The 27,520-nt window shown below is 37.9% G+C and overlaps 2 protein-coding genes across 2 annotated transcripts in view; one reads left to right on the forward strand and one right to left on the reverse strand.

Moving 5' to 3' along the window:
- Positions 1–5,562, forward strand: part of LOC135215737 (p21-activated protein kinase-interacting protein 1-like) — a 44,534-nt gene extending 38,972 nt beyond the window's left edge. Inside the window, exons 5-6 of the mRNA XM_064250695.1 lie at positions 3,290–3,481; positions 4,894–5,562. Of these exons, the coding sequence (XP_064106765.1) occupies positions 3,290–3,481; positions 4,894–5,544 (843 nt within the window). The 3' untranslated portion in view covers positions 5,545–5,562. The remainder of the gene's footprint in view (positions 1–3,289; positions 3,482–4,893) is intronic.
- A 268-nt stretch (positions 5,563–5,830) lies between these two features.
- LOC135215748 (F-box/LRR-repeat protein 4-like) lies at positions 5,831–27,520 on the reverse strand. The gene is made up of 3 exons (XM_064250705.1): positions 27,341–27,520; positions 23,986–24,174; positions 5,831–7,069 (listed from the first exon to the last, which is right to left on the reverse strand). The coding sequence occupies exons 1-3, from the start codon at positions 27,481–27,483 to the stop codon at positions 6,925–6,927; spliced, it is 477 nt and encodes a 158-aa protein (XP_064106775.1). The 5' UTR covers positions 27,484–27,520; the 3' UTR covers positions 5,831–6,924.

The following is a 27,520-nucleotide window of genomic DNA, read 5'->3' on the forward strand; positions in this document are numbered from 1 at the left end:
AAACTACATTCATACGGGTATCCCGACATCCACTAGCTATGTGCCCTACCTATGCACATCTGTAACATTTAATATCCCTATCTTTCTTACACTCGCTCACTAAATTCCCCGTTTGCCCACACCCGAAGCACGCTCATAACGCCCACTGACACTCATTCTTCTTGTGTCCTAGCTTACCACATCTGTAACACTGCTGCTCTTACTCACAACTAACTGACCCTATTCTTCCAACACTCACTCCTGTCTCTTTTAGGGCTAACTACACTCACGTTACTTGCTCTAACGCTCCTATCAACCCCTCGCTCTGCCATTCTCCTCGGCCCTTCTAAAACTGCCTCCCTATAACTCTTAAACTCTGGTATACCCTCAGCTACTTCAGTCCTAACACTAACAATTTTACTCTCTTTCATATACCTATCTAACTCATAATCCTCTACTATTTCTAAAATGTCGTTCCACATAAACCTATCATTCGTCCATCTCACTTTCTCCTTATGTTTTAGATTCATAAACTGGTATACGCTCTTTGGTACAGTCGCCAACAACTTTCGCACTAACTCTTTTCACTCATTTATCTCTCGTCCCCAAATATTTCCCTGGCTAAAGTTTCTAACCTACAGACATACATTGACAACGACTCGCCCACACTCATTCTTGCCTCTTCAAAATCATGCTTTGTCCTATACCTAACACTACTCTATCCTCTTTACCTGTTCCCAAATCCTGGCTTTCACACTCTCATACAGCACATTCCCTACACTCATCATTACCCCATACATACTCAACAAAAATCCTGTCAAGAAGTTTCCTAACTCTCTTGTTATTCCCATATTTAGAAACAATACTTCTCATATTCCTTAAAAAAGTCCCCTATGTCCCTACTACCGTATTCCTTGTATTGGGCACATCAGGTTACCTCTCTCATATACACAGCCTTTCGTACTTCCAGCTCACTCTCACTCTCGCTACTTCTATTCTGATCCCTCTTAACCTCATCCGAATACAACGAATCAACTTCCTTACTAACATCCATGCTCTTGATTATGCTCTTCTTACCCTTCTTCTTTCTACCTACTTGTTTCCACTCACTGCCATCTAAATCACTCTCTTCCTGCACCTTATCCTCAACTTTATGGTCACCTTCATCTGTCCTCTTCTTACCCTGCTCATCAGTCTTACTAGTCTTTCCCTTAGCCCTATTCTTACCCCCAACTTCTTTCTTACCCTTCTGCTCTGATTTCTCCCTATTCTGTCTTCTTCTTCCCCTAGGCCTACCTCCTACTGCTCCCTCTCCCATGAATCCCTTCATCATCTGCACTGCATTCATCATTACTCCGAATTTTTCGTCCATTTTCTCAACCGTTCTCCTTTCACCTCCTCTTTCATTTCCACTTTCGCACTCCTTAGCAGTCCTCTCATTTCCTGTAACCACTCTTCAGCACCTCACACTCTACCCTTAACTTCTCATTCTCCACTTCCAATCTTTCCTTAGCTTCCCTTGCCAATCTCAACTCCTCCTTCAGCCTCTCCATCTCCTTCAACCATTCCATCCTCACTTTCTCCACCAATCACACAACTCACTACCCCAATCGTGCTGCAGTTGCCGCACCAGCAGCCCTATGTTGGGCGCCAAAAATTTAATGTGGTGGGATCACAAGCTAAAAACAAGCGGGCAAAACCCCCCACATAAATTTAACCAATCCGGCTGCCAAACTCACCCTCAGCCACACTTTCCTCTTCACACTACAGAAAAAATGCAGGACAATTGACTACTTACCTACACACAGAACAAAATACACAAACACATGTACTCACCCCAACTCCAGATACTCTGGGCTAGGCTGTGCTGTCCGCTGGACGAGTTCTCAGACACCAACAACCACTGCAAACCAACACAGAACCAACAACAAGGAACTATAACCACACAACTCATCAACAACACAACAACAACAACCAAGAACCACACAACACAACAACAAAACAACAAGCAACCAAGGACCACAACACAACAACAACAACCAAAGACCACAACTCAACAACACAACAACAAAGAAGGACTACAACCACAACTCAACAACACAACAAACAAACAAACAAGGACTACAACCTCAACAACCAACCAAGGACTAAAGCCACAACAACACCAAGAAACCACAACAGCTCACCAACAACCCCACTCGACAACACCAAACCAATAACCCCACAAGCCCACACCCAACCACTCACAACAACACCATAAACCACCACAGCTCCCCAACAACAACCCTCAACTATAACAACTCGCAACTCAACAGAAACTCTCAAGCTCAACAACCTCCCAACACACAAGCACAACAACCTTCAAACACACAGTACAAATAACTCAAATAACTCCCTGAGAACTCAACGCAACTGACCAACAATACTGCCAAGACCGCTACCCAAACATCACTCCTTCACAATTTCTCATTAGAGATTCCCTCCTTAGAACTCTGATCATAACAACCAGCTCTAACCACACCAGCAGACAACCCAGAACTCACCAACAGCCAATTCAATCGCCAACCATCCATCCACCAATTATGCCTTTTTCTGTCTCTGTGTCTTTCTCAATCCTCAAGGTCTTTGTCAGATGGAACTCTCATAACTCCTCCATAACAGTACAGAAATCAGGTTGCCCCTACTTATACACTTGTTTCTGAAGCTAGCATTTTGGGTGGTGAAAGATTACCCCTCCAGTCTCCTCCCTATAACACAGAGTAGTTTGGATGTGGCAGAGGTCGGACTTCATGATCAGATTCCTTCAGAACAGTGCCAGTCATATTCTGATTCTGTGAGAAAAAAAAACCCACCAAAGGAGTAGGTATAAGACAAAAGTTTAGATCATTTGCACTTTTCCTCTGTATATAAAATGACTTTTTCATAATCCTACCTTTATCCATCCCTGCAATTGCCTCTGTTGCAAAGGAAAAAGTAGGATTGAGAGTCGAGAGAGCCGGTGGTAACCCCCATTCCCTCACTTGAATTTAAAAGTACCTTGATTATGCTACTTGAAAAATTGTTGAAATGTAAAGTAAATTAATTAGATTAACGAGACAACTAAGCTAATTTAGTTAGCTCTTAAGTGGATATTTGTATGCACATTTATCACTCTTGCTTATATTTGCCAATTTATTGGGCAAGTGAATATTACATTTTCAAGGTTTACCCTCTCCATTTATTTTTATAATGAATTTATCTTACACTTAACCATGCTGTAATATATCTATACATTACAGTGTGCTTCATTGTAATGTTTCATCTTTCACAGGAAGATATTGTTGCTGTAGCAGCTGGTGATAAGAATATTTGTCTTTATGACATCACAAATCATTTTGAGTTGCTCCAGTGGGAAGCTCACAGTTTACGTGTCAAGAGTCTTTGCTTCATTCCTAGAGATGGTGAAGAGATTTGGTTGGCCTCAGCCTCTTCAGATGGCAGTGTCAAACTTTGGAAGCTACAGGTAAAGCTCAGAGTTATACAGTTGTATTGAATTTCTTACCGGTTGCCACCTGGCGCTAGAGATTTATCCTAGTGTAGACTGCAAGTTTGTTTGTTCTGAAAAATACCAATCATTTTACAAATTTGTAATTTGTGTACTTGCCAAATTTAACGTTATATCATAGTGTACCCACTAATAGTATTTCTATTATTTTAGTCTACAGTATTATGTATATATGTCTTTCTCATATAACAGCAACATGAAATTTTCAGAACAAATTTGGTTGCATCAGAATACACCTGGAGGTCTTAATAGATATTATAAGCTATGTTTAGCTATTCTCCTCACATAGAAATTAAAAACTGTCCAGCTGTTGTCCTTCATTTGTGTTTTTTCATCACAGTTGATGGTTTTATATTCATTACAGGCAGGTTTTGCATAGACCATTTCTCTTGTAAGAGTAGAAAAGGTAACCTTATAAGAGGTTTTATTTTTTTGGTGCATTGTCTGATCTTTTGAACAAAGATAAAGCTTCCAGCACATTATATTCCTTTTAATATTTAAGAAAGCTTATGCTTTTTAACAGATGGTACTTGAGGTACTTTGGAGCATCGGCCTCATCTGTATAACTCCTGTCCTCTAATTTTTTATCCATTCTGTATGGTCTGTTCTTATGTAGCAATCTAGCTGGTTTAATTCAGCTATATGAATCTACCAGTGTAGTCTTAGGGTGCATACACAGTCAGTGTTTGTCGGACAAACTGTTACCAGATAAGATAATAGGACAGGCAATAGGGCCAGGTAAGTAATGCATATATTCATTCTGTTGCAAAGAAAAAAATTTCAAGACTACAACGCTAATGTTTACTCAGTTAAAACACTCCATCCTGACTGATGGCATCGGTTCTTCTGAACTATGTCTACTGGGCTTTGACTGGCTAACGTAGAAGAAACTATGGTATACGTCAATATGTAGTTTTTGCTAGGTCAGTTCTCCTCAAATATGCACTTATGACATAACCATACTACATACTATGATACGGTAATGGTGTTTGTCCAACAAACACTGCTCAACCATGTGTACGTACCCTTGTCTTCTCAAATTAATATTTTAAATTACTAAACAAATGGTAGACTACAACTTTAGCATAGTACAGATTCTGTTATATTTATGAAGGCAAGCGGTGTTATGATGCATTTTAAATTAGAATAAATAAAATAGTTAGGAGTAAGTATTTATCAATCAAAATTGGATGAAGTTTTTTAATATATAGTTTTCCATCAGTGTAAATTTATTTAGATTCCATAACAGATGACTATTCTGAGCTTAAGCTTATAATAAGTATGTATGTGAGGACATTTGTCAAGTGTCATCCAATCCACAGTGATGAAAGATTTAATATTTTTTAAACTAATAGTGTCTCTCTCACCAGATGTTGTCCTTAACATCAGAGCCCGAGCTCTTGGCGGAGGTAGACACTACTTGTCGCATCATATGTATGGCAGTTTATGTGTCTAGTCAAAATAACAAGGAGAAGATAGAGAACATCATAAAAAAGGAAAAACTGGAGTCAAATGAAACTTCAGAAAATGGCGTGAAAGAAGGAAAGAAAAAAAGGAAAGCTGGTGAAAATGAAGTAAGCAAGCCAAAGAAAAAGAAAGTAAGAATAGAGTTAGTTCCAGAAAATGTTAAAAGTGGAGATAATTACTCTGAAGATGTGAAAAATGGAGGAAAGATCAAGAAAAAATTAGGTAAAAATAAAATTCAAAAGAATTCGGCTAGTCAAGAAAAGATTCTGAAGAAGAAAATTGCAGATGAGTTTAAAGAGAAAGTGGAAAGTATAGATAATATACCCAAGATGAACTTGAAAAATGGTGAAGGTGTTAAGAAAAAGAAAAAGAAGGGTAAAATTCCAAACAAGGAAAGTGATGACAAAGTTAAGAAAGAGAAAATGAAAACTTTAGTTCCAAAGGATACAGAAAGTGGAGACAGACCTACAAAGAAGAAAAAAGGTAAAAGTGAAGGACTTGCAAAGAAAAAGAAATTGAATAAAGTTTCCAAAAAAGTGAAAATGGATTCATAAAAAAATTGTAATCAATAATTCAGTTTATCATTGTCCTTTTTTTTTCTACTTCAGAATGTTATAAACCTTTGTTCTAAGGTAGCATTTTAAATCTGGTAAACTAGAAGCAAGGAGTAAACAAAACAACAAATCTCTTATGTTTTAGCAAGCCACAACTCTTAAACCCAATAATCCTAAAATTTTTAAACCTTTTTCTAAATCTTTTTCTTACAAAGACTTGCTCAATATTAGTGCAATTAATCATTGGTAGTGGATTATGTAATTCTATTAATCAAAAATAGAGGAAAACATGTTATCACTTTATTATCTAATGACTAGAAAGAAATTATAATGTTCAATATCTGAAATATGGTTAATAGAAAATTACATAGGACCTTGGTTTGCAAAATAGGTAACGAGGTATATGTAACATGGACAATAAAGATAGCATTACTATAGAGATACATTTCCTAGCATCTGTGGCATCCTGTTACATGGTTGTCTAGGAACAAAAATAGGCCTTTATGAAAAACTGTTCCATTAACACTTTATACCAAAAAATATCAACAATGTGGCATTTGTTAATATATTGTAATGCAATCTTGCCTACATTGACAATACCATACCATAAACAAGGGTTTATGTACATAATCCTATGATCCTGAATGTGAAGGAATGTCATATTTCATCCACACAATGTAAAAAAAAAATGCATTTCAAAAAATGTTAACCATTAAGATTTGAGCCTGCAAATTCTAATTCTAAGATATCAATCTTTTAATACCATCAAATGGTGATATTTTAGAAAGAAGCAAAACAATAATGAATCGTATAAAATTTCATAAAAACTTTTCAAAAAGTTTGATATTAGTCCCTTACTTCATACCACAATAGGTGTTCATTCATTCTTGTAAGGGATATTTTGTACTGTGAGTATTTTAAAGCTAGTATTGGGGATTTAAGTACTTTCAACTTGTCTGACTGCAACAATTATTGAAAATGAGACCCAAAAACAGAGTACATTAGAATTATAGAAGTAGTATGGTAACCTTAAAATTATAACTAAAGTATTAGTATGTTGTATACAGTTGGTACAACAATTTCAGTAATTATTGGCAACTAGACAACCACTTCTGCTTTTAAAGTCTGGGGCCAGAATTTTTTCAATTTATAACAATGTTTGAAAAATATAATATTGCTAGAATTTTCTATGCTCACCCCCTTGCCATAAATATATTCTTAAATATGAAATCTGGAAAGGGTTCTGAAGAACTGTCAAAATTATATTACTTAAAATATAAAACAAATACTGTAGTCTCAACACAAAGAAGCATATGGTAATTACTGAAAATTTTGCTGTCAGTAAGTTATGCTCCTCAGATCTTATGGAGGAAGTTTTCCTCAAATTATACGAACTTGATGAAAAATCCCTCCTTTAATGTCAACGTGTGGGAACTGAGTTGAACACTGCTGGATAAATGATGCATGGATCTGCTCACAAAAGCTCACATCTAAAAGTTCCAAATGCTTGCAACTTTGCAACAGTCTGAAAAAGAAACAGCTGATGTCATTTAGACTTTCTATGAAGTGAATGAATAAATTTACACCAAGGTGACGACCATGTAAGTCTAGTTACAATTTTTATGCAAAAGAAACCAATGGACTTTAAGTCTGGCTTTGATACTATCGAACGAGATCAATTAAATCAGTGCAATCATTAAAGCAATCTACTCAATAAAAATGAACTGACAACATAACTTTGCAAGGGATCCAACAATTTATCAAAGCCAATGAAACAAATATAAATTTTCTGATATCAGAAATCCTAATATATGTCAACTTTCATATTTGGATTTCTTAAATCCTACTGTGTATCAACTTTCAAATACGAGACTTCATGGGTTGCACAAAATACGAGATGGTCACACTAAGGTGGAGGGGGATTCCCACTGTTATAACTAGTCAACATTTGAGACTAAAACTCACCTAAATGGTTAAAATTAAGAGGTAAATAATTTGCATTTTAGTTAAACTCAAACATGGAATCACAAGCGATGCTTGTAAGAGTATCCAAAATAATGTGGTATCTTCATGCTAATCCTGGGAGCAGTGATAAAGTGAAAACAAATAGGAAAGACCTACATTCAAGTAATATTTTAGATATTTTCTTGATAAACTTTGATAGCATCCAAATATGAAGGTTAAGCATCCCACTAACCCAATAGTGTCCAGTTCTTTGCCTAGTGGTAGGGTAATTAAACATTTTACATCTAAATCTGACAGTTGTTCTTAATAATAGGATAATCTTGCACCAGCTCGAAACCGGTTAAAAACAATAATAGATTGTAAAGCAAGGAATCTGTGGCATCTGGCAACTCATACATATATGAGGTGGCTGGTCACCAACCAGGCATAGAACCCTGTGACGCATCAGTCTTTCTTTGACCGACTTGGACAGTAGTCACTTGCGGTCTTCTTCCCAAGCCAGTTGCCTTTATTTGCCAATGATATCTTGGTTTCAGTGTGTTTATGTGTGAGCTTTGTTGATTATCATGGAGTTCTCCAATTCTTCTAGGCCTCGTCAACATGTGTGCCCACGTATTCGGGAAATTCTCTGCTCCAAGTTTTTGGCTGCTACCATTACAGATCCCCATACTACATAAAGTAGGTGCCGATCTAATTTTTGTACCATTACTAATCCTTGCCCGGAATGTGGTTCCTGGCCTGTGTTAATGGAAGGGATTCTACAAGAAGAGGGAGCATCATCATTGCCTCATCATTAGGACAGTTCAGCATCCCCTTCTTCCAGAAGTGTTCCCTCTGCGTCTGTTGTACTGCTGTCTTCTTCCTTTTCTTCCATCAATTCTTCGTTGAAATTATCCGGAGTTGCACAGGATGAGATTATGTTTAATGTAGCCCCCCAAGCTATGGTCGAGAGGCTGGACTTCTTCTTTCTTTCTTTCTTTTTTTTTTTTTTTTTTTTTTTTTTTTTTTTTTTTTTTGGGGGGGGGGGGGGGGGGGGGGGAAGAGAGAGAGAGAGAGAGAGAGAGAGAGGTATCCTGCTCTCTAGCAAGAGACATCATCAAAGGAGTGATTCTACCTCTCCTCCTTCTAGCAAGAGATGTCGTAGAGGGAGTAAGCACTCTCCTCCTCTTCCTCACCTTCAAGTCAAACATGGAGAATTCTGGACTTGCGGCGTTGTCTTCTGCGAGTGAGAGGAGTGCTTTGCCAACTTCACTACGCAGACGTGTCTCTCCCTTGGCCATGGAAGTAATGGCCCGTTATCTCAACCATCTCTGTCTCCTGTACCTTCCAGTCCGTCGTACAGATAGGAGGTTGAAGGTGCTTGCTATGACAGTCTCTCCTGCATCTTCTAGGATTCTTCTCTGGAAACGTGTTGTGGTTGATGGTCGCGAAAGTGAGGCGACTCAGGACCTTGGGGATCAGTCTCCTTAAGGAAGTTCACTTCAGCGTAGTTCTGTCCTGAGACCGTGCTCGTTAGTCATCGCTAGGCCATGAACTTGACTCATTGTACATCCATGTATGTGATTCATCCTGCAAGTGTGTATATGGTTCATCGCACAAGCATGTACACAGTTTGGCTCGAGACCATGTACAGGTTTCTTTGCTTGACCACGTTCTGTAGTCCTCTGTTTCAGGATCTTCAATAGTTAAGGACTCCACTCCAACCAGTGAAGTGCCCTTGCCCTGGGCACAGTACCATGAAACAACCAGAAAACGCTATCACTTACACTGACAGAAACCACTACCCATCATTAGGACTAGTGGGTACTCCAGGTACAAGTACCCCCCCCCAGGCTCCCCAAAACTCAGACACCCTACATCAAGTTGAAGAGACAGAGGAGAGAAAGAATGCTTCATATGCTTCTTCCACTAATACCATGCCAGCATAGATAATGGCCGCAAGGTATTGCAATTTTCAAACTGTTTAGACTTTTGTAAGTACTAAGACACAAGGATCTATTTGCACCTCTAAAAGGTTGACTGAAGAATGGACGAAATGGACAAATTATGCTTGAAAGCAAGAGGGGTAGCAACTGCTCTGACTTCATGCGCTTTCACTTTGAACAAAGGCAAAATGTCCTGAATCTGAGAATGGCCTTGGAAATATGATGCCTCAGGAAGAATGACAATGTGTTCATGGAAATTGGGTGAGAAGGATTCTTGACAAAACACCAGAAGTTGATGTATAGCCCCTGATCTTTTCAGTCCTTCACAGATATCTTAGGGTTCTGGTTTGGGCAAAGAACTGCTTGATACAGTTGTCGTGACAACCGCTGAATTTCTCTACCATAGAAAAGACGCACCAAAACCATACAACTCAAAAAACAACACCCCAATCACTATGCAAACAAATACCAACAGCTCGAAAACAACAAATCATGCAACAACTCAAAACCACCACCACAAACCACAATCACCAACAAGTACTACAGTAGTGCCTAAGGTTACAAAATTAATCCGTTCCGAATCAGCCTTCGTAACCTGATTTTTTCGTATCTAGAACTAAGTTTTACATGTAAATTGCCTAATTCGTTCCAAGCCCTACAAAAACACCACAGTAAATTTTACAATAAAGCTAAATTGACCAATAAACAATGAAATACAACAATTTGGACCATTCAATACCTAACATAACCATGACTGTACCTGTAAATAAAGTGTATTAGTGTACAGGGTACAAGAAATACTGTACGTACATATGTAGTAAAATGTGGAACCTTACCTTTCGAGTGAGGCGATGTCGGAAAGTGGCAACAGAGGATGACAAATGGCAGTAAACATGAACACTTAACTTTACGAAACACATTAAAAAATGGCAGAAAACATTAACACTAAACTTTACAAAACATTAACACTTCTTGATTATCTCCATCTTCGTCTCCATAGAAAGCATCCTCTTCTTTCCGTGAACTTCAGCAACATTCTTGGGACCCATAGCTAATAACGTAAGTAATTAAGTTCACACACAACACGATAAAGTAACTTACAGTACAACAAAAGCAAAATCACTAACACAAATCCAGGTGTTTACGATAACTCTGCCGCAAAAAATGGTTAAGGAACGCCTTTACATAGAGGCATGATGGGACAGATGCTGGCCAATAAGAGAGCGGGATCTTACGGCGGTGACTAGCATCAGGAACCAATGGGAGAGCGGGAGATGGTGGCGAGTACCGAGTTGGCAGTGCTCAAGTTTTAAAATTGTTCTCGGCGGCCCAGGTGAATCTCCGACTTTACCTTTTTGCGACCGCTCCATCAGACAACCCGGACATAGTCAAATGTAACTACCATTATCACTCCTCCATAGTCAAATGTAACTACCATACTCCTCCATATCAGGGCTAACTGTGACTTTTGGAGATTAATAAGAATTCGTGGTTGCTGAGCAGGCAAAGAATAGTCTGCAAGTCTTTCGTGCACTTCGCCTGCAGCCGGTCATCCAGGTAAAGACTGATGTTGATGCTGATTAGATTAACATTTTGCGCGAGGGGCGAGGACTCTAGCAAACATTTAGGTGCTGTGGAAAGGCCAAAGCAGAGAGCCTGAAACTGAAATAGTTTGCCCTGAGTGAGAAACCTTAGATACTTCCTGAGTTGAATATAAAATTTGGCCAAAGGCCAAGCACTGGGACACGAGGTCATTCAGTGCTAAAATGGAAACTGACAGTAAAATGTTTGAAAGGTGTAGCAGGAGGAAAACCTCACAGCTGCACTATAAATAGTGTTAGGAGAGGGTGGAAATTATGATGAAGAAGGATGATATGAAAGGAGGTACAGTGAAAGGAATGAAAGTGGTTGCAGCTAGGGGCCGAAGGCACGCTGCAAAGAACCTTAAGTAATGCCTACAGTGCACCACGAGGTCCACTGACAGCATTACCCCCCTATGGGGAGATACTTCCTGGAGTCCAGATGGATGGAAGTATGCGTCCTGCACATCCAACACTATCATCCAACCTCCTGATGCTTTGGGGATTACAGACAGACTATTGTAAAACCCTTTGTGCAAATGTTCTAAACTTCTTCTATGGCTCTCTTTAGAAGGAGAGAGGAATACTTCCTACAAAAAGGCCGAATGTTTTTAGAGCCTTTTGAGTAGGCTGTCAAGGTGATAGAAGTGACCACAGGAGGGTTCTCCAAGAAGGAAATGGAGTAGCCATCCTTCAGAATCTTGACAATCCACCGGTCTGCCCTTCTGTGACTTCATTTCTACCGAAAATAGAGGTGTTTGGCTCCTACTGAAGCATGAAGGTCTTCGTGTTCATTTTTTGGGCAAAACTTTGTAAGAGCTCTTCTTGATGGCTCTATATGAGAAACAGACATTGGAGCGGGATCAGGGTTGCGACTTGGCTTACTTCCAAGAAAGGGATGTTGAAGTGGCGAGACAGTCCTAGGCACAAACAATGACAACAAATCCTTAGGGTGCTTAGGGTGCTTGGAAGACTGGGCCAAGTAGTCTTGAGTGGACTTCTGGACATCCTAAGCGATTTCTTTCACTATCGTCTGAAGGAAAAGGTGAAGAGAATCAAAAGGTAAATATAATAATGTCAACCTCTGTGACTTTGTGACTTCTCTGATGGTGAAGGAGCACAGAAGTTCACTCTTCTTCAGAACCCCAAAAGAGAAGAGGGCCATGATTATATATTGTATAATTGTTATTGGTATTTTATGCATTGTTGAAATATGGTGGGTGTCCTATATATGGACAGCATATGGTTGATTCTAGAAGATGTCTGTTGATGTATTCAAGTTGTGTTGTGACGTCATAGACGAGATGTAAACAATAACATGGGGCAGGAGACACATGCGTGTGGTGTTTGGTTAGTAGGGGAGAGCTCTGTCTGGTAGGAGTTTTTGGGTTGTAAATCTTGTTGTGCTGTTGATCTAAGGTGATTTCTGGAGTATACCGAAGTTGGAGAACGCATACAGGTGGATAGATTATTCATTTGTGTAAAGAAAGTTAGGTTAGGCTAAAATTCAAACTGGTAGCAGAGCATGGTTGATGAAAGATGCCTGGATCCGACAGTGAATAAAGGGAGACTAGATGGAGAAGGAAATGTCCGAGGTTTAGCGGGATACAAGAAGAGTACAAAAAAGGGAAAGGTCAAGTCGAAGATTGGCTATTGTTGTATGGAGAAGATACAAAATACCTGGCGATAGAAATGAGAATGAGCTTAAAAGGGAAAGCCCGAGAACTAGTGGAAGGATTAGATAGAGATAAACTTACGGGTACAGAGGGTCCAAAGATAATCCTAGACAAACTAGATAAAGCCTATCTAAAAGACTTTGTAATGGAGAATTATGGCAGAATAAAAAGATACATTCCAATAAGAACAGAATCTAGTGAAAAGATGGCAGACTATTTAATTAGATACGAGAAGGCAGCATCTGAGTGTGAAAGAGCAATGGGGAAAGGCGCACTTGAAGGGAAAGTCCAGGGTTATCATGTAATAGAGCAAGCAAATCTCATGGAAAATAAAAAACAAATGGTATTATCGGCTTGTTGGCAATAAAAGTTAGAGTAAGAAACAGTGTCGCAAACAATGAAAAGACTATTTGAGGGATTAGGGACTAAAGAGGAATGGGAATGGTGGGGTCGTCAGAAGGCACTGCCAGTTCTGGGAGAGGGAGGAAAATCAGATATCAGGGAAGAGGGAACTGAGGTAGGGGTGGAAGAAATCCTATAAACAAAGAAGGGAAGGTAACAGTATGTGCAATATGCAGCCCGGAATGGCATAGGGCCAGGGACTGTCCTCAGAATTTTCATAATTGGAAGAAAACTGAAATAAAACTAGAAGAATATAAGCTGAAAACAGAAACTGGGACAGAAGTTTATGTAGGAGAAGTTAATAAAATAGTGGAAGAGTCGTGGGAGGTGGTTGATGCAATTTTGGACAGGGTGTAAATCAACAGATTGCGGGGAATTGTAACTGGCACGTATTGTCATGGATTTGAGTCAGGAAGAGTTGAGGAGAATGAGGGACACTAGGACAGAGTCTAATAAAGTATTTAATTTTGGCGAGACATCTTATAAGTCCAAAGGAATAATAAAAATACCTGTGATACTAAAAAACAAAAAGTGTTATTTGAAGACAGAAATTCGGCAGGGTGATATACCCTAGCTGATAGGTAAGCAAACCATGAGCAAAATGGGTATGACCCTAAATTTGAAAGAAAATTGTCATAATAGAAGTATTAGGGGGAATGAAAGTAGAGTTAAGAGAAGACGAACAGGGTCATTTAAGAGTACCTATAAGGAGGAGGAAGGTATAAGAATTATTACTGGAGGGTTGGAAGGGAAAGAATCTGAGGGAAATTAAGAACACAATGAAGAAATTACATTTACAGTTTGGTCACGGAAGTGGAGATAAAATATGGAAGCTAACAGAGGAAGCACAATGGAGTAATGGGTTGTTAATAATAATAATAATAATAATATAAAAAAAAAGGGGGAAATAAAATTACTAATGGAACAGATTGAAAATTGTGAGGTTTGTAAAAGATATAAAAAGAAACCCCGCCAAACCAGTAGTAGGCTTTTCTTGGAGTAAACGTTTAATGAAGTTGTAGTGATGGATGTGGGAGAGATAGAAGAAAGAAAGTTCTTGGTATTAGTGGATATGGAAACGAGGTATTGTCAGACCTGTTGGATAAAAGATAAGAAACCAGAAACTATAATAAAGACACTTTTTGAGTGCAGGTTTGCTATATTTGGAGCGCCCTCCAAAATATTGTCAGACAATGGGGGAGAATTTCAAAATGAAAAGTATGGAGGATGGCAGAAAGATGGAATATTTAAGTATTAGCCACAGCATCAAAATCTCTGTGGAGCAATGGATTATGTGAAAAGACCGTAGGCATGATCAAGGGAAGTATAAGAAAGATGATGGAGGAGGAGGAAGTAGATTGGTCCATAGCATTGAAATGGGTAGTGAGTGCTTAGAACTGCTTAATGAATAATGGAGGTTTCTCTCCCAACCAATTAGTATTTGGAAAAAACCCTTCACTGCCTAACCTAATGGGAGAAGGAAGTTTAAGTCCTGCAAGAAGAGAAAAAGGGATGGAAGAGGGTATGGTAAGGGACGCACTAATGCAATGCACAAGGCCAGAGAAGCGTTTATAAAAAATGAGTCATGTAATAAAATAAGAACAGCATTAAACAAAAACATCAGAGAACATTAATTTGAAGAAGCAGTGGTAGGAGATGAGGTATTCTATAAGAGGGAAAATGAAAATGAATGGAGAGGACCTGCTCGGGTAGTGGGAGTATCGGGGAAAACAATAATAGTCAAACATGGGGATTCTTTAAGAGAAGTAGCTAGGATACATGTGACTAGGATTCAACGATGATCACCAGACACAGAAGAGATATCTGCTAGAATAGATAAATCCCACGGTGTGAAAGGTAGATCAGATGGCCCACATGAAGGGAATGTAGATTGGCAAGAAGGAGAGGAGAAAATAGTAGGTGGGAGAAGGAATGCAGACACAGAAGAGACTATAGAAAGAGAGGTGGTAGAGGAAACAGTGGAAGATACTAGGGAAAGCAGGTCAATAGAAGGAGAGTTAATGGAAGAGATACCAAAATTCAAAAAGGGAAATAGAGTTAGAGCTATAAACAACGATACAGGACAAGTAGAAGAATGGACTATATTAGGTCTTGCAGGAAAAAGATCAAGCCAAGCAAGGGGGTTGATTCATACAATGTACAAGACTCACTGTCAGGTGACAAAGGGTGGGTTAACTTGAGGGATTATAGTCAGGTAGAAAAAATTGAAGATGAAGAGGTGGTGTTGCTAGGATTTGAAAATAGAAGCATAATGGAAGCTAAAGAAAAAGAACTTCAAAGTTGGAGAGATAACCTGGTATATGAGGAGTTAAATGATGGACAAAAAGCTATATCTACAAGATGGATAGTAACTGAAAAGATAAAAGGTGGTGAAAGGATATGTAAAGCAAGATTGGTAGCTAGAGGGTTTGAAGAAGAGATGGCAGAGTGGGAAAATGACGCTCCCACATGCAATGCTGAAATTTTAAAATTCTGTTTAACCATAATAAAGGTGAAAAACTGGAATTGTTATACATTGGATGTCAAAACTGCATATTTACAAGGTGACGAGATACAAAGAGAAGTGTATTTAAAGCCACCTAGGGAAGATGGTTGGAGGGGATTATGGAAGTTGAAGACAATCGTCTATGGGCTCAAGGACGCAGGAAAAGCATGGTATTGTAAAGTGGTGAAAGTAGTGAAGGAGCTTCAAGGTGAGAGAAGTAGACTAGAACCTAATACTGTATATTCTTTTGGAAAAAGGACAATAAATTGAATGGCATTTTGTGTACAAACGTAGATGATTTTTGTTACGGAGGAACTGAAGGATTCTTAAAGGAAACGATTGGGAAATTGAAAGGGAAATTCCAAGTAGGAGAACAAGAAAGTAAAAGGTTCAAGTATATAGGAGTAGTAATAGAGCAGAAGGAGAATAGATTTTCCTTTAATCAGTGGCAGTATATAAATTCTATAAGAGAACCAAAGGCTAGAAGATATACAGGTAATAGAGTGCTAGAACAAAAGGAGTTAACTGAGTATAGATCAGTTAACTCCTACATACCATGACAGAAATATCCTATGATGTTAGCAAATTAAGTAAAGCATTTATAGAAGGAACAACTCAGGATATGAAGAAGCTTATTAAAATTGTGAGAAAAACTAAGAGCATGATGGGCGAAGTTACATTAAGTGAGATGGAAGAAGAAAGGATTTATTGGGAAGCCTATGCAGACGCTTCATTTGGAAACATAGAAGATGGCCATACTCAACTGGGTTATATTATTTCCTTGACAGATGGGAAGCGGAGAAGTCCCATATGGTGGAAGTCTAGGAAATCCAGGAGAGTGGCAAATTCCACCATTGAGGCCAAAGCCCTGAGTGTTCAGTATGCTATAGAAGGATTGATATATTTCAAGCATTTGTCGGAAGAGGTAGTAGGAGGGAGAAATTTAGCAGCTTTGGTTAACACTGACAGTAAAACACTAATGACCGCCACCAAATCGAGCACTGGTGTAAGTAGCAACAGATTAAAAATAGATATTGCAGCAATAAGGGAAACCATAGAATCGGGGTAAATAAAGGAGGTGAGATGGATAAAAGGAAAGGAGCAAGTGGCTGATTTATTAACTAAAGCAGAAGTTTCAGGGGAATGTATTAGAAATTATGAAGAGGGTAAAGAGTTGGAGGATGAAGGAAATTAAGAGGGGACTAGGTTAGGAAACAGTCGGAGGGGAGGGAGAAAGAGATAAGTGTGATTATATATTGTATAATTGTTATTTTTTTTTTATGCATTGTTGAAATATGGTGGGTGTCCTATATATGGACAGCATATGGTTGATTCTAGAAGGTGTCTGTTGATGTATTTATGTTGCGTTGTGACATCATAGGCTGTGACATCATAGACAAGATAGCGGAGGCGTCTGTGGGATGTAAACAATAACACGGGGCAGAAGGAGACACTTGCGTGTGGGGTTTGGTTGGTAGGGGAGAGCTTTCTGTCTGGTAGGCGTTTTTGGGTTGTAAGTCTTGTTGAGCTGTTGATCTAAAGTGATTTCTGGAGTATACTGAAGTTGGAGAATGCGTACAGGTGGGTAGATTATTCATTTGTTTAAAGAAAGTTAGGCTAGGCTAAAATTCAAAGGCCGCAGTTCCAAAGTGCCATCCCTGATGGCTTTGTCTGCACACGACAGAACTAAAAAAAAAATCAGTCGCAAAGTGCTCACCTAAATCCTTGTAGTCTTCGACGATCTTAAGGGGGCCGGCCGGAACCCTTATATATGGGGGTATAGGGCAAAAAATGCAAAGTCATGAAAAAGTTCATGGAGCTTTGTTTGGCAATGGAGAATACATATACAAAATATTTTGTCAAAATTCCTCTTACTTTTGTAGTTACAGGGTAATTAGTAAACGTAACTCTGTACAAGAAAATGCAATATTTCTTCTGTTATCGTAAATTTTTATAATCATTGTCAAAAATATTGTGAGTAATGGCATCTGTAGAGATTCCATGAGGCGGCAGGAGGGAACTTAGTCGGTCTACTCTATGGCTGGCTGCCAGTGCGAAGAGAAACCTCCTGTAGTGTAGACGTTCGAGGTGTACTTCTGACATTCGCTTGCTCTATGTATGTTTATCTTTGTTTCGGCAAGACTTTCATCATGCCAATGAGGAAAAGACTAGCAAAACATCTTGCTAACATACAGACGAAGAAAATTAGCTCTAATATGATTTCAGAATATCATAATATACGCGATATTAGCGTAGTTAGTGAAGAGAGAGAGAGAGAGAGAGAGAGAGAGAGAGGTGGTGCGTAGTTAGGAACGGCCCCATCTTGCTTGACGCACGTCGCAGTACCCCAAGCTACGGTCGTTGAGCAAAGGGATCTTCATTTATGATAAATAACATATTTTTGGTTTATTAATACCCAAAAAGGAATATGAAATTCATAATAATCATTCTCTTGCCTTTACGTTTGTTTATCTTTGTTTCAGCAAAAATTTCATCATGCCAAAGAGGAAAACATACAAGGAAATCATCTCACTAACTTACAGAAGAAGAAAATTCGCTGAAATAAGGCGAGTTAGTGAGGGAGAGGGAGAGAGAGAGAGAGTTGCGTAGGAAGGAGTGCCCCGTAGTGCCTGACGCAGTGCCCCAGGCTACGATATATGAGCAAAGGGATCATCATTTATGATTATGCTTAAAAAACCACAGTAGATGCACGTGACTTCATAAATAAGCGAATACCACGGGAAAATGATAAGTCAGAAATCCAAGCGCTTTCGTCTTTATTCAGACATCGTCAAGGAGCTACTAAGTACAATTGGAGAGGAAGGCCTCAGGTACAAACAAGATCAGGGAATACCAGATGGTTAATTATCAAAAGGGTAAAAATTAAAAGGGATAATCCAGGATTATCGGATATCACACGGTCACAAACTTAAACAGATTCTGACCCTAACCGAAATTACAAAGTATCTTTACAGTCCAAAACATGTAAAAACTAAATATATTAATTTTGTTGCTTATATTTATCTACAACTTTTTTTAATTATGAAAGCATCAAGTTTAAAAAAGTAGATAAAAGTTGTAGATAAATATAAGCAACAAAATTAATATATTTAGTTTTTACATGTTTTGGACTGTATAAAAATACTTTGTAATTTCGGTTAGGGTCAGAATCTGTTTAAGTTTGTGACCGTGTGATATCCGATAATCCTGGATTATCCCTTTTAATTTTTACCCTTTTGATAATTAACCATCTGGTATTCCTGATCTTGTTTGTACCTGAGGCCTTCCTCTCCAATTGTACTTTAGTAGCTCCTTGACGATGTCTGAATAAAGACGAAAGCGCTTGGATTTCTGACTATCATTTTCCCGTGGTATTCGCTTATTTATGATTATATTATGAGAAATAACATAATTTTGGTTTATTAACCCTCTTACGCCGAAGCCCTAAAAATCAAAACCTCTCCTGTATGATGGCGCCGGTTTGGAGTGAGCGCGAAAGCGGAAAAAATATTTTTTCAAAAAATCACAGCGCGCTTAGTTTTGAAGATTAAGAGTTCATTTTTGGCTAATTTTTTTTTCATTGCCTGAAGTTTAGTATGCAATCATCAAAAATGAAAAATAATATCATTATCATATGTAAATAATGCGATATATGGTAGCGAAAAAAAAATTCATAGATAATTGTATTCAAATCACGCTGTACAAAAAACGGTCGAAGCTAACGAGTTACTTTTTTTTCGTTGTATTGTACACTAAATTGCAATCCTTTTGATATATAATACATAGTAAAACAATAAAAGCAACACCGGAAAAATATTATCACAAAATGATGTACGAATTCGTAACGCGCGGACGTAAAAAAATGTTGATTTCAAAAAATTCACCGTAATTCTAAATATTGCTCTAGAGACTTCCAATTTGTTCCAAAATTAAGAAAAATGATTGAATATTACGATAATGTAAGAGTTTTAGATTAGAATTGCAGATTTCGACCATTTCGGACGAGTTAAATTTGACCAAATGTTGAAATTTTTATATATTTATTTTTTTATATGCACATATTTCGGAGATGGAAAAAGCTACAACCTTCAATTATTTTTTATTGTATTTTTCATGAATTTTTGCACATTTTGATATATGAAACTCTATAAAAGGCTAATATGAAATGGAGCAAATATTAGGATAATGCGATGTACGTATTTCGGAGACTTGCGGCCGCGATCGGCGCGCGGAGTGAAGGTAAATATATTTTCAAAAACTCACCATAAATCACAATATTGTTTTAGAGACTTCAAATTTGTTTCAAAATGAAGAAAAATGACGGAATATTACTAGGCCGTAAGAGTTTTAGCTTACAATTGCGTTTTTCAACTATTTCGGTAGAGTCAAATTTGACCGAACGTGGTTTTTTTTCTATTTATCGTGATTTATATGCAAATATTTCGATAAAAGAGAAAAGCTACAACCTTCAATCCTTTTTAGTTGTATTCTACATGAAATTGCGCACATTTTCATATATAAAACTTTATGTAACAGCTAATTTTAAATGGTGCAAACATTTCGACAATCGCACAAAAAAATTCTGATTTTTTCGGAAGAGTTACCGCGCGAACGTAAGGAAAACAATGTTTTTGGTTTTTTTTCATAAATTCACCATAAATCGAAATATTGTGCTAGAGACTTCCAAGTCGTTGCAAATGAAGGTAAATGATTGAATATTACTAGAATATAAGAGTTTTAGCTTACAATTGCGTTTTTTGACCATTTCGGTAGAGTCAAAGTTGACCGAAAGTTGAAATTTTTGCACTTAACGTTATTTATATGAAAATATTTCGAAACTGATAAAGGCTACAACCATGGGTTGTTTTTAGTTGTATTGTGCATGAAATTGCGCACATTTCCATATATAAAACTTTATGTAACGGCAAATTTAAAAGGGTGCAAACATTAGGACAATCGCACGAAAAAATTTATCGGAAGAGTTATCGCACGAACGTAAGGAAAAAGTTTTTTCATAAATTCACCATAAATAGAAATATTGTGCTAGAGACGTCCAATTTGTTGCAAATGAAGGCAAATGATTGAATATTACTATAATATAAGAATTTTAGCTTACAATTGCGTTTCTCGACCATTTCTGTAGAGTCAAAGTTGACCGAAGGTTGAAATTTTGGCACTTATCGTTATTTATATGGAAATATTTCAAAACTGATAAGAGCTACAATCATGAGTATTTTTTGGTTGTATTTTACATGAATTGCGCACAATTTTCATATATAATACTTCATGTAAACGGATAATTTAAAAATGGTGCAAAAATTATGTCAAAGTGACGAAATAATTTCCGAGATGTGTCACTGATACTTTTTAGTGCGATAAGAAAGAAATTCGCGCTTGCGCGGCTGCGTAGCGATTGTAAACAAAACAATGCCTTGATCCGTGAACTCCCAGCATCCCCCAAGGCGCGTGATACAAAAGTTTTCGGCTGGTAGGCCTATAAGTATTTTTCCGCGATTTTTAAAAAACTTTTTTGACCGACGTATGATACGTCCAATCGGCATACGGGAGACATTCTGACTCGACGTTTAATACGTCCAATCGGCGTAAGAGGGTTAATACCCAACACAGAAATATGCATTCATAATAATCATTATTTGTTAACATTGTCTTTATAAAAATACGAAGGAAAACTTTGAACGCCCGTACCTCAAAACTATATTTATTGACCTTCAAAATCTATCTTCTCACTGAGTTTTAAAGCTATAGCACTGAAATTTGGTATATAACTCAGAAAGACATTATAGAACAATCAAATCAAGCCCTTTTTTCCAAATTTTGTTTCGTCCTTTTTTTATAAATTTGTTTTTCCTGATTTATAGGGTTTATTTTTTTACCATAATGAAAAATTCATATCTAGCAAAAAATTACTTTTAGAAAAAAAACTCCTCATTCAATTGGAGGTCTACATCAGGTCTATATATGGTAGTAATCCCAGGTCTTAATATTAAATATCAAGGGAGGAGATAGAATTTGAAAAATGGTTATTTTCGAGATAAATCGCCCTGGCATCACAAAACCGAAGGTCAGAGGCAAAAATCTTATGCGGTTTGGAGATGTTCCACGTCACCTTATCAATTGGTATGAATATCAAAGTCCTGTCATTATAAAAGGGCATTAGCCGGCCGGCCCCCTTAAGGGCTCCAACCATCCAGTATAGGAAGCTGAAAACCTCAGAAACCTTTGGGAAGTTCTTAACTAGGTGGTCCAGCTCTGTTGAAAAGAACATTATCTTCACCAAAGCGAACGCCAAGCAACGTAAAGAGTTGACATGGCCAGAGAAGTCCCCTCTAGAGGAGGCAGGGACTCCAAAAGAGAGCTTTCCGGGTAGCAGACAAGTATCTCCTCTTAAACAGACGAGAGGGAGGATGGGCAAAAGTAGCCTTACCGTGCTCCCTCTTAGCAGAAAGCCGTTCTCCAACATCTTTGATCGCTTTCTAAGAAGATGAGGAAAGAACCTTCTTGGGAAGCCTGGAGGTATCTTCTGGGAGGCTCCTCATCGGGAAAGAAGAAGCAGGCGAGACTGGAGCAGGAGCAAAACATAAGGAAAACTTGCCAACAGGTAGTGAAGAAGAACTGCATATGCCGAAGGAAGAACAGGTTCTTGGTTGATTTCTTCTTCATAACAAGAGATCAGAGACAGGGAAAGTCATGAACAGACTTGGAGGAGGAGAGACAGGGAAAAGTCATGAACAGACTTGGAGGAGGGAGGTTTCTTGAGGAAGCTTGTGATTTCAGATAACTGTTGCCTGATGGGTATCAAAGAAGGCTCGTCATTATCCTAGGTGGGTGCTTGGCGCTCAGGAGAAGTAGACAGGTGATGAAGAGTTGGCCCCAGGCACTTGGGAGCTAGGACTGGGCACTCAGGAGCTTGGGACAACAGGCGCTTAAATGATGGGCGCCTGAAGTAGTCCTTTCTGTACTTGAGATCCAAAAGAGGGTGCTCAACAGAAGGGTGTTAAGGAGAGAATAGTTATGGCGAACCCCATGGGTGAGTGGGAAGCCAGGCCTAGGGAAGATGGAGGGATCTACATCATAGTTGCAGGAAGGCTGTGGACTAAATGTCTCCTTGTACCACTTAACAGACAGCGGAGAGGAGTGACTAACATCAGCCGTGTGCTTCTTCAATGGCTGAGATGAATCGAGACAGCGCCTATTATCGGAATCGGACTCTGAAAGAATGATGCACATCCAGAGACATACCTTTCCAACAGCCATCTGTCGAAACCTCAGCTTGTGCAACAGGCTCAATTGAGGGGGAAACTACCAGCAGGCAAACCCCATCAGTCTCCCTTGAGCTTCTGGAATGTCTTCTCTCAGGGCTAGGGGAGCGGGACACGGACCTTCATTTCGGAGAACCAGCGGGACTAGTACCCATCTCCTCCACTAGCACTTCACTAGATATTATCACAAAACACTTTGTCCATTAGGACTTTCAGGGATGCCTCTTATCTCAGACACAGCATGCACTACCAGGTATAACGTCTTATCAAACTTGGATTCAAGACTGGCAATGGCATCAGGGTCAGAAGCATGGGAGTAAGTGGATTGATAGGAGGAATGCTGGGAATGAGGAATGCTGGGAATATGAGAAAAGGCATGAACAGGGGAAGAAAGAATAGCAAAACTAAGATCTGACTTAGGCTTAGGGGAAGAATCTAGCCTAACAGAAACCCTAGACATGGCTCCTCAAGGCCACCTCTCTCTTCCTATCCCTTCCAAGCTTATTAAGGCGAGATTCAAGAACCTTCCATTTTCTCTCATCCCAGTCCCTACAATCATCACATGTATTCTCCTTAGAACATGCCTGCCCTCTACAATCATTGCACATAGTATGCAAATCATAACAAAATTTAGTCAGTCTAGATCTACAGCCTTTGCTTTAATAGCGAATACTAGAAGCACTCGAATCAGACATAACTAATTTAAAAAGCTGACGAAAGCAAACAAAAGCTGAAGGCTACACAAAAGCAACAATGCCTCACCAAATTCCAGTGAGAATAGTAACTAAATCACAGGTGAATGTGAACAAAGCTGCAGCAAGCTCAACAATGTTGATCGTGAGCAGCAGAAACAGAACGATGCCATCAGCAAAGTCATTCCAACACACCCAATAAGTGGGCCGGATTTGTCACCTACACTATACTATTGAAGTGATACCACAATTTTCAAATAAAAGGCTGCTGTGTTAGTTAGAAAATATAGCTACATAATTACTTGGTATGTTACTTATATGAAATTTGTATTTATATGGTAAAAACTTTATTTTAAAAATTCCTGTAATTTTTTTTGTACTGCTTAAAGTTCCTAAAAATAAGGTAACCACAAACCTGTACACAGCATCAGGAGTGATGTTCCTGGTACCCATAATATCCAACTGTGTCAACTGTGAGGACTGCATTGTCAACTGGTTTAAATCATGATCAGTCAGAGTCCTTAGAGCCGTAAGATAAAGACGCTTGAGGTTTTTGCATCCACGTACAAGCTCTCCCAAACCTTCGGTTATGACACCACACAGCCTTCAAAATAATGGTATGATTAACTACTAGATAATAATAGTAAGCAAAAGAATATAGTATATAAAGTAATGTACGTACAGTACTAATAACATTTACAAACTTATTTCAGTTTACAGTATACAGTAAAGCCCCGGCTCACGACCATATTAGAATTCGACAATCAGATTTCGCCACTAAATTTCCAATAAATTTTGTATTTGTGTTCAAACAAAAAACCGGATTCCGACCGCCAGACCATATGTTTATAAACAAAACTATTTCCACCAGCCACCACTAGTTAGCGTCATTCAGTGTTACCAAATGCAGCATAATTTTATGTTTAGCATAATTTGACCCAAGAATTGGAGCTTAGCATAAGTTCTATCATACTTAGGGTTCTAGTTTTAGAATGTATTTTCACTAAAATTTTAAATAAAATGCAGAAAATCCCTCAATTTCATACACAGCTAAGTGAATATATGTATCTTCATAGTGAAATTGCCTCAAAAGCAGCACTAACAAATGAGTCGATTGCTAAGTTTGAACCCAACTAAGGAATGTTAAATTTTGTGAATATAAATACCCACAGTGGCATGACAAACAATCAGTAATGTGTGAATAATGTTTTTTATTCATGAGTAAAGTCTGATTTTTTCCTTTTAAGTTTTATTTTTTTCAGTAGTTATCAAAATTTTAATTATGTCTGAAGTGATCTGTTAAAGAAAAATGGTGTTGCAGTGGCATGATAATGATCAGTAATAAGTACATTATGTTTTTCTTCTTGAGTAGAGACTCGTTTGTTTGTTTTCCTTTTTTAAGTTTTAATTTTTCAGCAGAAAATCAAAATGCTATATTTGAAGTAATTTTCACACATTTTTCAAGTATTACTGCTGGCTATCTATGTTCAAACATTTGGATAGTATTGTTAATCTCTGAAATAATGTTAAAGTGTTTACATGGCATCTCACGTTTTCCTTCTTCAAAATGTTTCAAACCTTACGTTTCGTCTATCCTCTCCTCTATATGAAAGTGATGAGCGAAAAAAAGATTTAATCAAGCACCCTTGCTTGCTTTTTTTAGCCGTAAACCTAGTCTTTACCGTAGACCTAGTCTAAAAACAATGCTCATACACGAGCGCACGTTTCAGTAGCAAATGCAACATGTATTTAAGTGTTAGGTTTGGAGTGAAGGCAATGTTACGGAAGTAGGTTACATGTGCGGTTCGGTAGCGAATGCAATCTTTAAGCTTTGTCAAGGTTGCCGGTAAAGAAGAAGTTAGCCATAGCTTAAATCAGAGAAGCCACTATGGTATATATGTGCATAGTAATTAAGAAATTAAGACTATTCTTTTATGTCTACTGTAATACGTCAATGTTTACGTGTGAGATTTGGTAGTGAAATCACTGTTACATACGTAACGTGCGGTTCAGTAGCAACGCAATCTAAGCTTTTTAAGCTTGCCAGTAAAGAAGAGGTTAGCCTTAGCTCAACTCAGAAGCCGGTACGGTATACATAGTAATTATAGAAATTAAGTAGATTCTTTTATGTCTACTGTAAAAATACGTCAATGTTTACGAGAGAGATTTGGTAGTGAAATCACTGTTACATACGTAACATGTGCGGTTCGGTAGCGAACGCAATCTTAAAGCTTTGTTAAGCTTGCTGGTAAAGAGGAGGTTAGCCTTAGCTTAAATCAGAGAAGCCGCTATGGTATACGTAGTACTTATAGAATTAAGAAGATTCTTTTATGTCTACTGTAAAAATATGTCAATGTTTACGTATGAGATTTGGTAGTGAAACTCCTGTTACATACGTAGCGTGTGCGGTTCGGTAGCGAACGCAATCTTTAAGCTTTGTTATGCTTGCTGGTAAAGATGAGGTTAGCATTAGCTTAAATCAGAGAAGCCGTTATGGTACATGTAGTAGTTACAGAAATTAAGAAGATTCTTTTATCTACTGTAAAAATACTTCAATGTTTACATATGAGATTTGGTAGTGACACCAGTTTACATATGTAACATGTGCGCCCAATCTGTATGCTTGGTTTGTAAGCGTTCTCATAAAGAAGAGGTTAGCCTGATATTAAACTCAAGAGATGCTGGTACGTAATGGTATAGTAATTATAGAAATTAAGAGGATTCTTTTACTTACACATACATATATATGTACCATGTACCATAATAATTTTCAAAGTCCAATAAGCTTGAAACCAGCCCTGATATTTGACAAAAATTTGTCGTAGAAGACGCACCTTTTTTATAAGGATATTCATGAAAACAAAACTGTTAGTATCATAACATTTGCTGAAAGATAATTTTAAAGTGATTTTGTATACAGTATTACAGTCGACTTCGTATAAGATTTACGATAAATTAATACCGAATTTAAACGTTTCTAGGCTTATAGCGATGATAATATGGTTTCTTTACTACCATAGTCCCGCTATAATCCACCAGGGCTGCTCTATGGTTTGTTTACATCCTTTCATGCCACAGCCTGCCGACTTAATGTAGGCAATTTTCTGTAAGTTTTTTATAACAAATATAAATTGGGTTTAATTTTAATAGTTTATTAATTTACTGTAATAATTAGACTTGCTTTTCAAAGTTTTATTACATTAACAACACGTTTTATGCCTACCCACTAACTTCATTCTACTTACTAACTAGTTACCTAGGTAGCCTATGGCGCTCGGTCAACAATCGGTTGGACGTAGGCCAGGTTTCTTTTATACTGTATATTATACATTTAAAATAATAAATATAAGTTTAATATGATATTTATTTAACTCTTAGCTTATTTAGTTGTAATTTACATGTAATGTATTGTATAAAAAGGCAAGTTTAGGGTAATAACTGGTGGTCAGGAATGGATTAATCCATTTTCAATTATTCCAAATGGGAAAACTTGATTCAGATCTCTAAATAATAGATTTTCGACGCTCCTTCTGGAACAGATTAGCGTTGAAATCAGGGGCTCTACTGTACTTGAAAAATTTACTCTTCACTGAATATAACTGTATCTGGACCACCAAAGAAAAGTAATGATGCTTTTAAAAGGTACATTAGGTAATAAATTCTTTATTATTTTACAAACACATTGAGCATATATTACTTGAGAATGCAACTACCACCAAAGTACATACTAAATATGCTTGAAAACTTAGGAGTAACAATTTGCTACTTACGCCCAACCAAGATCCAAATCCTGAAGAGTTGGGATGCATGCAAGGGCTCTCAGTCCACGTGTTGTTAAGCTATGAGTCTTCCAGGCATGTAAAGACCTAAGGCTTCGATTGAATGTTGCCAGAGTTAAAGCAATCTCATCCATTTCAAGTTGTGTGCAGTAATCTAAGAAAAAAAATTGC

This window comes from Macrobrachium nipponense, chromosome 19 (genome assembly GCF_015104395.2).
Source record: "Macrobrachium nipponense isolate FS-2020 chromosome 19, ASM1510439v2, whole genome shotgun sequence".
Classification (NCBI taxonomy): Eukaryota; Metazoa; Arthropoda; class Malacostraca; order Decapoda; family Palaemonidae; genus Macrobrachium; species Macrobrachium nipponense.